The following is a 14,808-nucleotide window of genomic DNA, read 5'->3' as shown; positions in this document are numbered from 1 at the left end:
CTGTCACTCACAGGGTCCCCCAGGCTGTACTCTGTGGAACTAGAACTGGGACCCAGGCCTCTTGACATCTGCGTTCAGGCTCTTTGCACCAAATCACACCGTGGCCCCAAGTGCGGAACGCCAGGCACACTTGGTAACTTCCACTCGCTCGCTACTCTGATACAGTAAACCCTACGTGCGAACCTTCAAGTTGTAGGCTTTCAAATATGTGAACGTGTGTTCACAAGTCCACTCTTGAGAGTTAGTTCACGTGTCTGGTGTACACTATCACATGAGCGTGCCCTCTACACGTGGTTGTGCTCAGGTGTACTTTACTGTACAATCCTGCATAGACTGTGACTTTATTTCAAACTCAGGATGTCTAGAAGCAAGTGTAAAAGCAGCGGTGATGCAGCTGGTACTAATGTACTTTTCAGGGTACTGTGCTATAAGATTAAAACTGTTTTCTCTTTTTCGTGTTTGTTTTTTATGTGGTATTTGTGTAAAAAGTATTATACAGCTACCACAGTGTGGTACTATATAGCCGCATATGTTAGTTGGACACCTGGGCTGACTTTGTTGGACTCAGGAACAAATTGGACTTACAATGGGGCTCTCAGAGTGGCACTTGTTCATATGGAGGGGACTTACTGTATTTAACTGTCCATCTCTGTTTTAATTTATATTTTCTTTTATTACTGCAAAGATTAAGTAAGTGTTAGTTGCTCAGTTGTGTTCAACTCTTTGCAACCCCATGGACTACAGCCTGCCAGGCTCCTCTGTCCATGAGATTATCCAGGCAAGAAGACTGGAGTGGGTTGCCATGCCCTTCTCCAGGGGATCTTCCTGACTTAGGGATCAAACCCAGGTCTCCTACATTGCAGGTAGATTCTTTACCCCTGAGCCACCAGGGAAACAGCTTTTGTTGACTGGTTGTCACTTTTCTTATGAATTGCTTTTTTAAGCTCTCTGCCTATTTTTCTAGTGGGAAGCTTTGCATCTTTCTTAGCAATCTGTGAGATTGCTAGACTTCTTAGTGATTATTTATATATTAATATAAAAAACATTAATATTATATACTGTCTGTCTGCAGTCATCTAACCATGGGAGTTGAGATGTTAGACATGAAGAAGGTGTCTTCCTGCCTATGTATAGGAATTTTTTATACCAAATACTGTTTAATTATCTTCCTTGGAAAAATCAATTTTTAGCATATTGAGAACTCAAATGATGACTGTTTACTGATGAGCAAGATTTAGTAAAAAAAAAAAAAATGTAGTTTGATTTATTAAATAAGCAATTAAACCAATGGTGATTAGACTTTTACCCCTCCAAGTGGAGAATTAAAGAAATGAACTACTGAAATAAGAGCTCCTGATTGTGAAGTCTGGTCCTTGGGGCAGAGTCAAGGCTCTGCTCAGAGGGGCTGGCTACTGGAATAACAAGGAGTTGGGGTGTGGGTGGGTAGGCAGAGCAGTTTGTAAGGCCTGAGTCCTGGTTGTAATTGAGCGCACCCCCCCTTAGAGTCTGCTCATTCTCACAGCAAGTCCTTGACATAATGAGGTAAATCTGCCATTACATGCAGATGACATGGAACTATGTATAGAAAACCCTGAAGGTTCAGTTTAGTAAATCCAAAAACTATCAGAACTGATAAACGGGTTCAGTGAGGTAGTAGAATTGCAGTGTTAGCATACAGAAATTGGTCGCATTTCTTTACACTAACAATAAAATATTGAGAGGAAATGTAAAAATAAAACAATTCCTTTCAAAATCACATCAAAAAATAAAATAAAATATTTGGGACTAAACCTGACCAAGAAGGTGAAGGAATTACATGCTGAGAACTATAAACATTAATAAAGGAAATGGAAGATGATTCAAAGAAATGGAAAGATATCCCATGCTCTTGGATTGGAAGAGTTAACAACATTAAAATGGCCATGCTACCCAAAGCAATCTACAAATTGAATGCGATCCCTATCAAATTACCCATAATATTTTTCACAGAACTAGAACAAATAATCCTAAAATGTATATGGAACTGGTGAAGACCCAGAACTACCAAAACATCCTGAGAAAAAAGAACAAGGCAGGAGGTATATCCCATCTGCTTTTGTAAAGTTCTGTTAGGACAAGTATGGTCTTCATTTGTGTATTTCCTGTGGCTGTTTTTGCACTCAAACGGCAGAACTGAGTTGCTGGCACAGAGACCAGAAAGCCCCTCGCAGAAACAGTGTGCAGTCCTTGGGCTACAGAGAAGTGAAAAAGGCCATCTGTGAATTACTCGAGTTTATCCAGAATATTTTGTAAATATTTTTCTGATTTTAATATTATGGTATCTTTTGCCAAACAGAAGTTTCTACTTGTATGTGTATAAATCCACCAAGATGATTTCCTTTCCAAATGGTGCACCAACTGTCAATAGCTTTTATCCAACACTTTGTTTTTGCCCCACCAGTTAGAAACACTGCACTCAGTGTGTCTACATGGCTCAGCTGTGGTCCCCTTGCCTCATCTGTCTATTTTGGCACCAATGCCACAGTTTTTAAAAATTTTATTTTTAATTGGAGGATAACTGCTTTACAATACTGTGTTGGCTTCTGCCATACAACAACATGAATCAGTCGTAAGTGTACCTATGTCCCCTCCCTCCTGAAGTGCCCTCCCACCTCCCACCCCATCCCACCCCTCTAGGTCATCACAGAGCACTGAGCTGAGCTCCCTGTGCTATATAGCAGCTTCCCACTGGCTATCTGTTTACATATGGCAGTGTATATGTTTCAATCGTACTCTCTCAATTTGCCCCTCCCACTCCTTCCTCTGTTGTGTCCACAAGTCTGTTCTGTCTGCATCTCTATTGCTGGCCTGCAAACAGGTTCATCAGTACCTTTTAGATTCCATACATATGCGTTAATATATGATATTTGTTTTTCTTCACTCTTAACAGGCTCAAGGTTCATCTACCTCATTAGAACTGACTCAAAGGCATTCCTTTTTATGGCTGAGTAATATTTCACTGTGTATATGTACCACAACTAATTTATCCATCCATCTGTCGATAGACATGTAGATTACTTCCATGTCCTAGCTATTGTAAATAGTGCTGCAATGAACACTGGAGTATATGTGTCTTTTTTGATTATGATTTTCTTAGGGTTGTATGCCCAGTGGTGGGATTGCTCCATCATATGGTAGTTTTATTCCTAGTTTTAAAAGAAATCTCCATGCTGTTCTTCATAGTGGTTGTATCAATTCTCATTCCCACCAACTGTGCAGGAGAGTTCCCTTCTTTCTATCTCCTCTCCAGCATTCATTGTCGATTTTTTGATGATGGCCATTCTGACTGGTGTGAGGGGATACCTCAGTGTAGTTTTGATTTGCGTTTATCTAATAACGAGTGCCACAGCTTTTTAATTATTATAATTTGAAAACGTTTAAATATCTGCATTTAATCTTTCAGAATTTTTTTCCCTAGTCTATTCTTTCAGAAAACTTCATAATCATTCAGTTGAGCAACCCTCCATCCCTTAGTTTCAAGGTGATATTTGCTGTGAGTGTGTTAAAATGGTAGATTTGTTAAGAATGGATTTATCAATGATACTGAAGCCAGGCAGAGAGTATATAGAAAAACTCATGAAGATTGATAACCATCTATTCTAAGTGCCTTTTGTGTTTCAAGAGCTCCGGTGAGTTAAAAAAATACAGGGCCAAGTCCACAACTGTGGGTCATAGTGAGGTCTCAGAAGTCAAGTATCCCCTGGAGCCTCAGGCCAGGGAGAAGGATGGAGCCCCGACCCTGGTGCACAGTGAAGCTCCAGGTTCCAGGCATCCGTTAGCCTTTGTTATTTCATTTGACTTTTATCTCCTAATTGCAACACTTAAAAGCAAAAAAACCCAACCACAAACATCCTAAAGCCAGATATGTGAAGACTGGCCACAGGGATAATGAAGGAAACCTCTGGGTCGGTACTGATAAGGGTGTGCTGAACAGGGATCAACTGAAGTGCCAAGGGCAGAGGCAACCCAGCTGTGAGTGGGGTTTGTACTCGATTGCACTCCTAACCTGGCCTGCAGAGGGAATGACCCTGGGAGAAGACACACCGTTTCTTTGGCCTAGGAACTGAGGAGGAAAACAATCTCCTCCTCAGGTGAAAGAAAAAAAGTTTTAAAACACGACACATACCAGGCTGAGAATGACAGGAGGTGAGCACTGTTTGAGGAAGGGAGTCATCTGAGGACTTGTTACTCAACCAGCCCCGGGTCTAGTCCCACTCGTGGAGTGTTGTCATCCAGCACAGCCCTGAAGTAAATTGGTTGTTTTCTTTCTTAAGCAATTAAGATGCAGAGGATGGAGGGGACTGAAATGCACAGTACTGCCCCACAGTCTTGTGCCCCACGCACTGGCTCTAGGGATTACGGGAGAGGAAGGACTGGCCAAAAATTCTGACAGGGTGACTTTGTGCTGCTGCTGCATTCCTGGCCCTGAGGCCAGTGGAGACCCGGTACCCAGGGGCCACCCTGACCTGATGGCATGCCCAGCACCGACCACATCCTCAAGGTGGCTCATAGGCCCGAGTTTCTCCTGGGCTTTGGGGTCAGCATCGGGGGAGCCCCTGGTTGTCCTAGGTCACTGTCTGGGGCCCCACGACGCTGACCTGCATGGTTTAGGACCTGGCCCTCACTCTTCCCCTCCTGGCCCCTCTATGTGCAGAGAGCCAGTGGAACCAATGCTAGCTCTATCTGGAAGGCAGACTGGGGAGCCTGTTCCTGTCCTGCACGGGGAGCAGGGTGTGTGGCTTGTCAACACTCACTGGACACCCTGTTCCCACAAAGGCCACCTCAAGAGTGGTGTCTCTACAGGTGGAGCTCACACACATGAACCCGCCCCAGGGGCCACTGCAGGGTTGGGCAGACGCTCTGGACACTGAGGGGACTGTTCCCGTCCCCCACGTCCAGCAGGTCAGACAAGTCCAGAGCTAGAAGGCAGGTGTTTATTTACACTGCTCTGAGGAAGGACAGTCTTTCCAAAAAATGGTGCTGGGCTAACAGGACCTCCATACACAAAAAAACGGAACTTGGACTCTCACCTCACACTACACACAAAAAGTGACTAAAACCAGACCCAAGTCCTAAACCAAGGAGCTAAAACTATAAAACTCCTGGAAGAAAACAGTTTTCAAGCTTCGTTATCTCAGGTTAGGCAGTAGTTTCAACATGATATTAAAAGTGAAGGAAAACTAGAAAAAATAAATTGAATTTCCTCAAAATAAAAAATGGCTGCATCAAAGGGTACTATTAATAAAGTAAACCACCCACATACTGGGGAAAAAGGTTTGCAAATCTCATTGTTCGGTAAGGGGCTGCTGCTGCTGCTAAGTCGCTTCAGTCGTGTCTGACTCTGTGCGACCCCATAGACGGAAGCCCACCAGGCTCCTCCATCCCTGGGATTCTCCAGGCAAGAACACTGGAGTGGACTGCCATTTCCTTCCCCAATGCAGGAAAGTGAAAAGTGAAAGTGAAGTCGCTCAGTCGTGCCCGACTGGAAGCGACCCCATGGACTGCAGCCCACCAGGCTCCTCCGTCCATGGGATTTTTCCAGGCAAGAGTACTGGAGTGGGTTGCCATTGCCTTCTCCTCGATAAGGGTCTAGTGTCCAGAATATTTAGAGTTCCTCTAATTTGATGATAGAAGACAAACAAGCCAGTTTAAAGGTAGACAAATGACTTGAACAGACATTTCCCCCAAAGAAGGGATAAAGTGGCCAATAAGCACATGAAAACATGCTCTACATCACTAATCATTAGGGAAATGCAAATCAAAACCACAGTGAGACACTACTTTTCACTCACTAGGATGGTTATAACAAAAGAGGGTGCTGGTAGGGAACTTAAAATCCTCCTATCTTGATGACAGGCACTGTCTGGCCACTGTCTGGCCACTGTCAAATTTCCCAGCAATTCCTCAAAAAGTTAAATACAGATTTACCATATGGCCCAGGAATCCCACTCCTAGGTACATAGCCCAGAGAACTAAAAACACACGTCCACACAAAAACTTGTACATGGATATTCATAATATTATTAGTAGTTATGAAGAGAGAAAAAACCCCCAGTTGTCCATCAAGTGATGAATGAATAAGCAAAATGCAGTTCATCAATACAACGGGAGAGTAGTTAGTTGTAATAAGGAATGAAGTGTTGACGCTGGCTATAATACTGATGAACCCTGAAACATGATGCTACACAGAAGAAGCCAGTGAGAAAAGGTCACCAACACTGTGATTCCCTTTATATGAAATGTCCCAAAGCGGCAAGTCCAGACATAGAACATAGGTTAGGCGCTGCTAGGGTTGCAAGGTGTGGGGAGTGGGGTGACTGTTGAACATGTAGGGACTCCTACATGGGATGATGACCAAGTTCTGGAATTAGATGTTGTGATAGCTGCACAATACCATGAATGTACTGAAATCCATTAAACTGTACACTTAAAAATGATTAAAGCCGTGAAATTTATATTATGTAAACTTTACCTCTAAGAAAAAGCAAAGAGTGGTTGAGGTACTGTGGCTGAGTCAAGTCTAGGGCTAACCACAGGGCTGAAACACAGGAAGTGCTGGGACCATCCCAGGAGCCACTGACCTTGCTTCTCCCGGTTGCGAACCTGGGATGGCATGTCTTGGATTTCCAGCGTCCATTCCCCCTCGGCCTTCTCTCCCCAGCAGTGCACGGTCATGAACTCCCAGTTTGTAAAGCCTTCGTTGGAATGATCCAGCAGTCTGCAATTGGAGTCGCGGGGTCAGTCCAGAGGGGCCCAGAAGGGATGGTGGGTAGACCCTGGCTGTGCAGCACCACCCGGCAAGGTGCCTGCACCCTCAACCTCGGCGGGTCCCCAAACTCTCACTGAGGAAGGCAGCCAAGTGGCAAAGGTGGCGCCCAGCATGAGATGGGGCTCCATCAGTGGTGGGCTCCTCCCCCATCCTAGCTCTCACATGAAGACTCAGGCCCAGGGATCTGCTGCAAGCCCCCCTCCAGTGACTGGCAGAGCTGAAATATCCTCTCCTGTCCTGGGTTCTCTCCATCACCATCAAGCGCCCCTATGCTCCACCCCAGGAGGGTTCCACAGAGCTGTGACCCCAGTTCCTGGACACTGGAAAGTGATGGCAGCAGGGCCACATCATTCCTTCCTGCAAAGCCGCAAGGGTGTCACGGAGAAGGCCCTTCCGAAATGCCGACTTGTGGAGTGAAGGAAACGCTCAAGTTGTCTGAGAGCAGCATTGTTCTCCAGAAGATAGGAATGAGGAACGTGAACCACTGCTCAGCCCCAGGGAGAACATACCCTCGCTTGGGCCCCAGGGCTTAGCAGGTCCCCTCAGGTGCACGTGGGGAGAGGAGACACCATGAGCACTGGCCTCACCCCTCCAGGTCCCCACAGCTGCATGTGGGGAGATGAGACACCCTGAACACTGGCCTCACCCCTCCAGGTCCCCACAGCTGCACGTGGGGAGATGAGACACCCCTGAGCACTGGCCTCACTGCTCCAGGTCCCCACAGCTGCCCGATCCCCTTGGGGCTTCCTGCTGGACCTCCGGCCTGGGTCCACTTTCTCAAGCTTGCTTCAGGCAGAAACAGGGAGCAGCTCACGGGCACCTTCTATCTCCAGCCCTCAGACCCCGAGAAGAAAGGTTTCCAGGCTCCTCATCTCACTCTTCCTTCACAACCTGTCTCTCTCTACCTCTAATGTGTAGCGGCTCTTTACTGTTCATCAGAAACTCAGATGTTTCATATGATGTCAGACTCAATTCCCAGTTGGGGATTCTCTAAACGTCCACCGTCCAGAAATGTTTACAAAGGGAGCATGCTCTACACAAACAGTGCGGGGAGGGGAAAACTTGATACTTTCTTCTAAGAAACCACCAAGGTCAAGGCTGATCTTCACATATTACCCCCAGTGAATGTGGAATAAAGACAAGCTCTTTCTGGGACTGAGGGACATAAGATATCCGCTTACTCAAAGCAAAAAGAAACCTAGAAACCCGAAAAAGCCGCTGAATTAAGCAAGATCAAAAATAAAGTAGGTGATCGATCCCACACTTGATCTTAGCTGAGAGGTCAAAAAGTGACTGGATCCTGAAACAAAGACTCCTGCTGTAATCCCACAGCCTGCCCTGCTGCTGCTGCTGCGTTGCTTCAGTTGTGTCCGACTCTGTGCGACCCCATAGATGGCAGCCCACCAGGCTCCCCCGTCCCTGGGATTCTCCAGGCAAGAACACTGGAGTGGGTTGCCATTTCCTTCTCCAATGCATGAAAGTGAAAAGTGAAAGTGAAGTCGCTCAGTCGTGTCCGACTCTAGCGACCCCATGGACTGTAGCCTACCAGGCTCCTCCGTCCATGGGATTTTGGGGTGCCATTGCCTTCTCCGACAGCCTGCCCTGGAAAGACCCCACTCCCAAGACTCAGATGACAGCCTGGGCTCAGTGTGACCCAGGGCATGGGCAGCTAGGAACCAGGTGAGTCCAGGTTCATAGCCCTCTCATTTTGGGGTTCCTACCCTGGGCCTGAGCAAGGAGTGGGAGTCAGGAGGGGAGGAGCACAGAGCATAGGCCAACACTTCCATTGGGTCATCACATCTAGTCCTCATAACTCTGCTAGCTGAGATGGAGGAACCTCAGGACGCCTTGAGAGCCAAGAAGCAGTGGCAGCCCCCTGCGCCTGCTGGCCCATGGAGGAGCAGGCTGCAAGCTCTGGTCTCTCGGTCCCACAGCCCATGCCCAAGAAGTGACCTCAAGAGGGCCGGGAGATGAGCAGCCCCGTCCAGCCTCAGCTGATGCAGAGACAGGCGCTGACCGCTCTAGTGAGTGTCTGCCCATAGCATGCAAGCCTGGACAAAATTGGACAGATTCCAATTTCTCAAGAAGACTAGACTTGTGAATTTTTAAAGGAAACGTCTAAAAGTTCTAACAACAACTCTGGTTGCAAAATAGCACAAAGCTGCAGCTTGCCGGCTGGCATCCTCAAATGCTTGTGCCCACACCAGTCCCCAAGTGCAAAAGGTGGCCCAGGCCCCCTCCAGAGGGGAGACACCACTGTCACCCTTGTGCTACGAGGGGGAGCCCAGCAGGGCCACACATCTCTCCACCAGACAGCCACGGCCTCTACCACTGCCCGTAGTGATAGAAAAAGTGGAAAAGGTTCTGGATGTCTGAAGGCTAGGCTGCAGGAGGCTATTTCTCAGGTTTGGGGGGCTGCATGTGTGTGTCTCCAGAGCCCCCAATACGCTGGCACCTTGCAGAGTCCTGTGACACTGAGCTGCGCCCAGCCCCTACCTACCTCTCGCCCAGCCACCCCTCTGGACCCCATCCCCTAGCCCCCGGCCCCTGCCCACCTGGACTCACCTCTTCGCCAGCAGCTGAGACCTGGTCCCAGAGGGGGATGTCAGGTGGATCTGCAGGTCGCCACGGCGCGGGTGGGAGATAGAGATGCGGGCCACCACGTGCTCCAGGAAGCCCACGTGCTGGTCTGAGTGGTCGGCGCAGGCAGTGGTCAGGGCGGTGGTCCACAGCGTCTGCACCACCGGGATGCTCCTGCCAGGGGTGGGGGTGGGCTTAGTGTGGGGCTCCAAACCCCTAAGTTGTGCACCAGGGGACAGGACAGGCCTCCCGGCCAAAGCCCCTTGTGTCTCCCTCTTAGACACGCTTGTCAGAGTCACATCACCTGCCCTGAAGGGGTTGATCATTCTGGGATTTGCTCAGAGAGACTTAAAGAGTGTCTTCCTGCGCAGACTCAGCCTGCACACCCAGAATTTGGCCCCCTCAGTGTGGCCAGCTAGTCTCCTGAGCATCCTGGGGTATGAGAGGCTTTAAAACCCCATCACTCTGTCTCAAAGACTGGCCTTGAGGATACAGGTCATGATGCCGAATGCTAACAACAGCAAACACTTTCTGAGCTGACTACATGCCGGGCACTGGCCCCTGGCCTGCATACTGACAAGGACCGACCCATTTAACCCAGAGAGGTCATAGAGCTATGGAGGGGCAGAGCTGGGACACATGGACACATGTGAGGCTCCGAGTCCTCTGCATCTACCTGAGCCACCTTGTCCGACACAGATGTCTGCATGGACCCACAATCACATTCAAGAAACCAGGAAGGAGGAGAGGGACAAGGGACCTGGGGTCACTGGTGGAGGTCACGGTGACTGGACCAGAGGACTCTTCATGGAGGCTGGACAGGAAGTCTGCTCTGGACGGTCCTGATGGAACGCTGGCCGCCCCCCCACCCCACAAGGGAGTTTGTGCTCTGAACAAACCCAAGGGTGTTTACCATCTGGGGTGGTCTCTGGGGATAGGCACCATACCCTGATCCCTCAGGACTCCCCAGATGGAGCAGACAAGCCTTCCCCTAACAATGCTGCAGAGCCGGGCCAGGCCATCCGCCAGTGCTGCACCTGCACAGCTCACTCTGATGGCCTGTGAGCTTAAGAAAGGCCACGCTCTGCCCAGCAGCACAGGAGTAACTCTGCGACGCTGGGCCAGCACTCAGTCTACTGTGGGGAGCGATGTTTCCACTATGCCCGACTTCCCTCTGGGGAGGGGGCTTCCCCCAGAGGGAGCTCCCGTGTGGGCTCAGTGTCTCCGGAATTAAATCGCTTGGCTCGACAGGGCCTGAGTCATAAAAAACAATCAAAACACTTATAAACAGTGATGTAATTCCTCTGGAGACTCTCTAAATATTTGAAAACATGACTTGTATACGTTGTAAACTGACAGAGCTGCTTACTTCTCCCAGTGCTTTTCCTAGGTTTTACTGTCAGTGTTTGGTGGTCAGCAGCCCCGCCCAGCCCCACGGGCATTCACTCATCTTCAGGTAAACTATTCCTACCTCCTGCATTGAGGAGGCAATGTGGGTGCTGGGGAAGGGGGTGGTGGACACTCCCCTGTGAAGACTCACTAAGCAACCCTACACTCTCCTCAGCTAAAAAGCAAGACAGGGGTGAAACAGACACAAAAGTCATAACCAAGCTCCCACCCTCAACCATCTGCCAGCTGGGATGGGGAGCCATCACTCTGCCCTAGAAATGCATCCCACCCAGGAAACCCCACTACCAGTGATGAGGGGCCTGACCTCAGGGTACAGGAACAGAAGTAAAGACCCCCACACTCCCCACAGCTGCCTCCCCAGCCTGGCCTTGGAGCTGATGCCCCAAGAGGAAAGCACATTTTAGGGAGCACACGTGGCATCCTCACTGAGGTTGGCAGCGTCTCTTGGGGACCCCAGCTGCTGGCCCTCCCTGAGGGTACACACACTGGCTGGGCTGAGCACAGAAGCTGCAGGGTTTCAGTCAAATCATGCACAGAAACACAAACACAGGTAAGCTGCACATTAATCACAAAAGCTGATCTAGAAAGATTGTAAAGCTCCCAAGATGACTCAGAATGTTCTTCTGCTACTAAACTCTGAAACTGTCATCTGTGCACAAAGCCATCTCTCCAGGACCCCAGAGAGCCTGAGGACTTCAGAGGTCCCTTCAGACCCAGTGATATTCAAGCTGTGGGAGCTGCCCTCCTGGAAAAGGGCTCTGGGGACAGAGATGTGTCACTTCCTGCTGAGCTGTGCCAGACTCAATGCTGGACCCTCCAGGTGTTCCTTCATCCTACGCCCCTCAGCAGCAACCCTCTCAGGGAAGGTGGGGAACAGCGACCAGCCTGAAGGCTCATAGCCACTTCCTAGATCTTGCATTCAGCTTTCTCTAGCACATGACACCATCTAATTGCTCATATATCTGTAGAGACAAGTTCCCAATTTACTAAATTCAAGACACTCACCTAGTCACGGTGCTTATAATCTTAGGGCATCCAAGTGACGTTCAGAACCAGAGGCAGAACTGTTTTCGAGTAAACCAAGTGTTGGGGAAGAGCAGGAGAAGCTGGGCAGCATGGGTGCCCCCCGCCCCCTCCGCTCTGCTGGGGGGGCCGCGGCAGTCAGCACAGGGACCTCCCTCCACTGCCGTGCTTTACAAATTGTGGTAACCCTGCGGCAGCCAAGTCTGTCAGCCACACCTTTCCAAAAGCATTTGGTCACTTCGTGTATCTCTGTCACATTTTGGCAATTCTCACAATATTTCAAACTCTTCAATGATTTTGAAGGTTTCACACTTTTAATAAAGTTCTGGTGATGTTTGATGTACAGTTGTAAAAAGATTACAACTCACTGAAGGCTCAGATGATGGTGAGTCTTTTTTTTTTTTTTAGCAGTAAAAGTCCTTCTTTTTTTTCTTTTTAGCAGTAAAGTACTTCTTACTAAGGTAGGTACATTGCCCTCTTAGACACCGTGCTATTGCACACAACAGACTACAGTGTTTTAGAAATGTAACTTCTGCATGCATCGGGAAACCAAAAAGTTCATGTGACTTGTTTTATTGCAGTGACCTGGAACTGAACCTGTAACATCTCCCAAGTCTGCCTCACTTTGCACTCCCACCTGGAAGACCCCTCCCCAGCTTAGTTTCAAGCCCAGACCTGCATCCTGGCCCAGAGTGTTTCAGAACCCCTGGGAACCTTGCCTGTATCTCTCCAGTGTCTATGGTGACTTCCTAAAACAACAAGGACAACTGTATCATTCAAGTTCCAATATTCATCTCAGAAGCAGGGAGCATTGGACTTCCCTGGCATTCCACTGGTTAACACTCCATGCTTCTACTGCAGGGAGCACGGGTTCAACCCTGATCTGGGAAGATGCCACAAGCTGTGGAGCAACTAACCCTGTGCGCCACAACTAAGGAGCTTGTGCTCTGGAGCCCGTGTTCTGCAACAAGAGAAGCCACTGCAATGAGAAGCCCATGTACCACAACCAGACAAAAGCCTGCGCAGCAATGAGGCTGCAGCCAAATTAAAAAAAAAAAAAAATGATAATTTCCAAACCTCACACCCGTGTTGGGGGTTTTGAATGAGTGAATCCATACACACAGTGCTTAGAACAAAGGCTGGCACACAGTAAGCTCCTGATAATCATCACCCATCAACCCACTACATATTTATAAGCAGAACTGTTATAAAAAGACCATCACATGTGGTCTGGTTTAACGAGACACCAGAAGAGTAAACAGCATGTGGTTAATGCACAGTTAATTCTTGAACATCTAGAAATAGATGTTCTGCTTTGGAGATAACCCTGAGTCAAAGCTTTTAGTTTTGAAGTATCTTTGCATGGTGGGTGAGTTCTTTAATTAAAGACGAGCCACACTAAACTACACACTGTCTGGATGGTAACCTTCCAAACCTGCTGAAACCGAAGACGAGCAGGTCAACTCCTCTTGCTTGGCTGTCTTTCAGCATGGAGTTGGGAGGCACAGATGTCATCAACTGTCCAACTGTAGCTGGGTCTTTAAAGATGTAGGGACATGCTAGCTAGAAAATCCTATGGGTCAGATAAGATTTTTAAAAGCTGGGACTCTTTTTCATTCACGGGAGTTATATTAAGGTTGATTTTCACTTTCAGAAAGGTTATAAAAGTATCATTTCACCCTTTTCTATCTGACACCCCTAGACTTTAAAATAATTTTGCACAGGTAGATGGCACTGGTCATGACCCTATTTACTTTCCATTAGTGGACAGAAACTTCTAAGGAGGTTTAAACCATTTGTACCCAAAACCAGTCAAGAATGCCATCCTTGTGTGCCTGCATGTTACAACAGAGGCTGGGCCTCCACTCATGCTTGCACAGTGTCACCTCTATGGCCTGGACAAGTCATTCTCAAACATGAATGTGCCCGGTGAGGTCAAGGGACTTGCCCTCCTGCTGGGCCAAGACTCCACACTCGCTGACAGCCACCCGGCCATGCTTGGCCCTGATGCCTGTTCTGTGGGTGCCGGGGGCTGCTCCGGGGTAGGGTGGGTGAAGGCTATAATCAGGTGGCCCAGGGAGATCTGGAGATCAGTGTTTGCGAATAGGAGTTGGGGAAGGGCTGGCCTCTGAGGGGTGCGGGGAGGGCTGGCCCCTGGTGAGCAGGGGGTGCCTGGCCCCTCTCCTTCCTCACCACCCCACTCCCAAGGGCGCCTCTCTCCCGGCCTCTCCTGGTGGCTCCACGGCCTACTCCATGAACTTCAGGGATGCCGACAGACACAGGCTGCCGTCCCTCCACTGCCAGACCCTGGATACACGGCGTCCAGACAAGGAGGTCAGCATGGCCTTTCTGCAGAGAATGACTGACTGCTCCCCCGACAGTCCCTGATGGCAGCCTGCCCCCTCTCACCATCACCGCCTCTCTGCTGTGCTGCTGGCCCTCTGCCCCTCTGGCCCGAGCCTGACTCAGGTTCGGGGTGGCGTTGGAGCCTGCCAGCAGAGGAACACCAGCGGGGCCTAAGCAGTCCTCCAGGGCACAGTGGGTATGACACCCATGTCTGAGCACAGGCTGGATCTGCAGAGAGGGCAGTCCCGGGACTCCTCTGGTCACGGTCAGGGGGACCATCTCCCTGGACAGGACATACCCCAGGGAGGACTGTGGGGGGAAGGAGGGTGGAGAGGTGTTGGTACTCTTCATTCCTGCCCTGCACATGACCAGGGACACCCAAGCCTTTGGCCCACAACCCCACACGACCTCACCGACATCACTGCAGACTTACCAGGACGCCTGCACTTAATCCCAGTGAACAAGGTTCTCTGAAGTTCACACTGGGGTAGACTCGTCCTTCCACTCAGGAGGGAGGGCAGGGAAATGAGTCCCATGTGGGTACAAAGGTCTGCACAAGATGCCCAAGGAGGCCCCCTCTTCCCCCTCGCTGTCTCTCTCTCCCTCCCTGTCTCCCTCTCCTTTTCTCTCTGTCTCTCTCT

General features: G+C 49.3%; 1 protein-coding gene across 1 annotated transcript in view; it reads right to left on the bottom strand.

Annotated features, from left to right (window-relative positions):
* The window catches only part of PCSK6 (proprotein convertase subtilisin/kexin type 6), a 179,333-nt gene that overhangs the window by 32,991 nt on the left and 131,534 nt on the right, over positions 1-14,808 (bottom strand). Inside the window, exons 14-15 of the mRNA XM_010843399.1 lie at positions 9,374-9,562; positions 6,621-6,757 (exon numbers count right to left, since the gene is read on the bottom strand). Of these exons, the coding sequence (XP_010841701.1) occupies positions 6,621-6,757; positions 9,374-9,562 (326 nt within the window). The remainder of the gene's footprint in view (positions 1-6,620; positions 6,758-9,373; positions 9,563-14,808) is intronic.

The sequence above is a fragment of the Bison bison genome, unplaced genomic scaffold (assembly GCF_000754665.1).
Source record: "Bison bison bison isolate TAMUID 2011002044 unplaced genomic scaffold, Bison_UMD1.0 scf7180017864181, whole genome shotgun sequence".
Classification (NCBI taxonomy): domain Eukaryota; kingdom Metazoa; phylum Chordata; class Mammalia; order Artiodactyla; family Bovidae; genus Bison; species Bison bison.
Note: the sequence above shows the minus strand (reverse complement) of the source record. Positions and strands in the feature narration are given on the sequence as shown.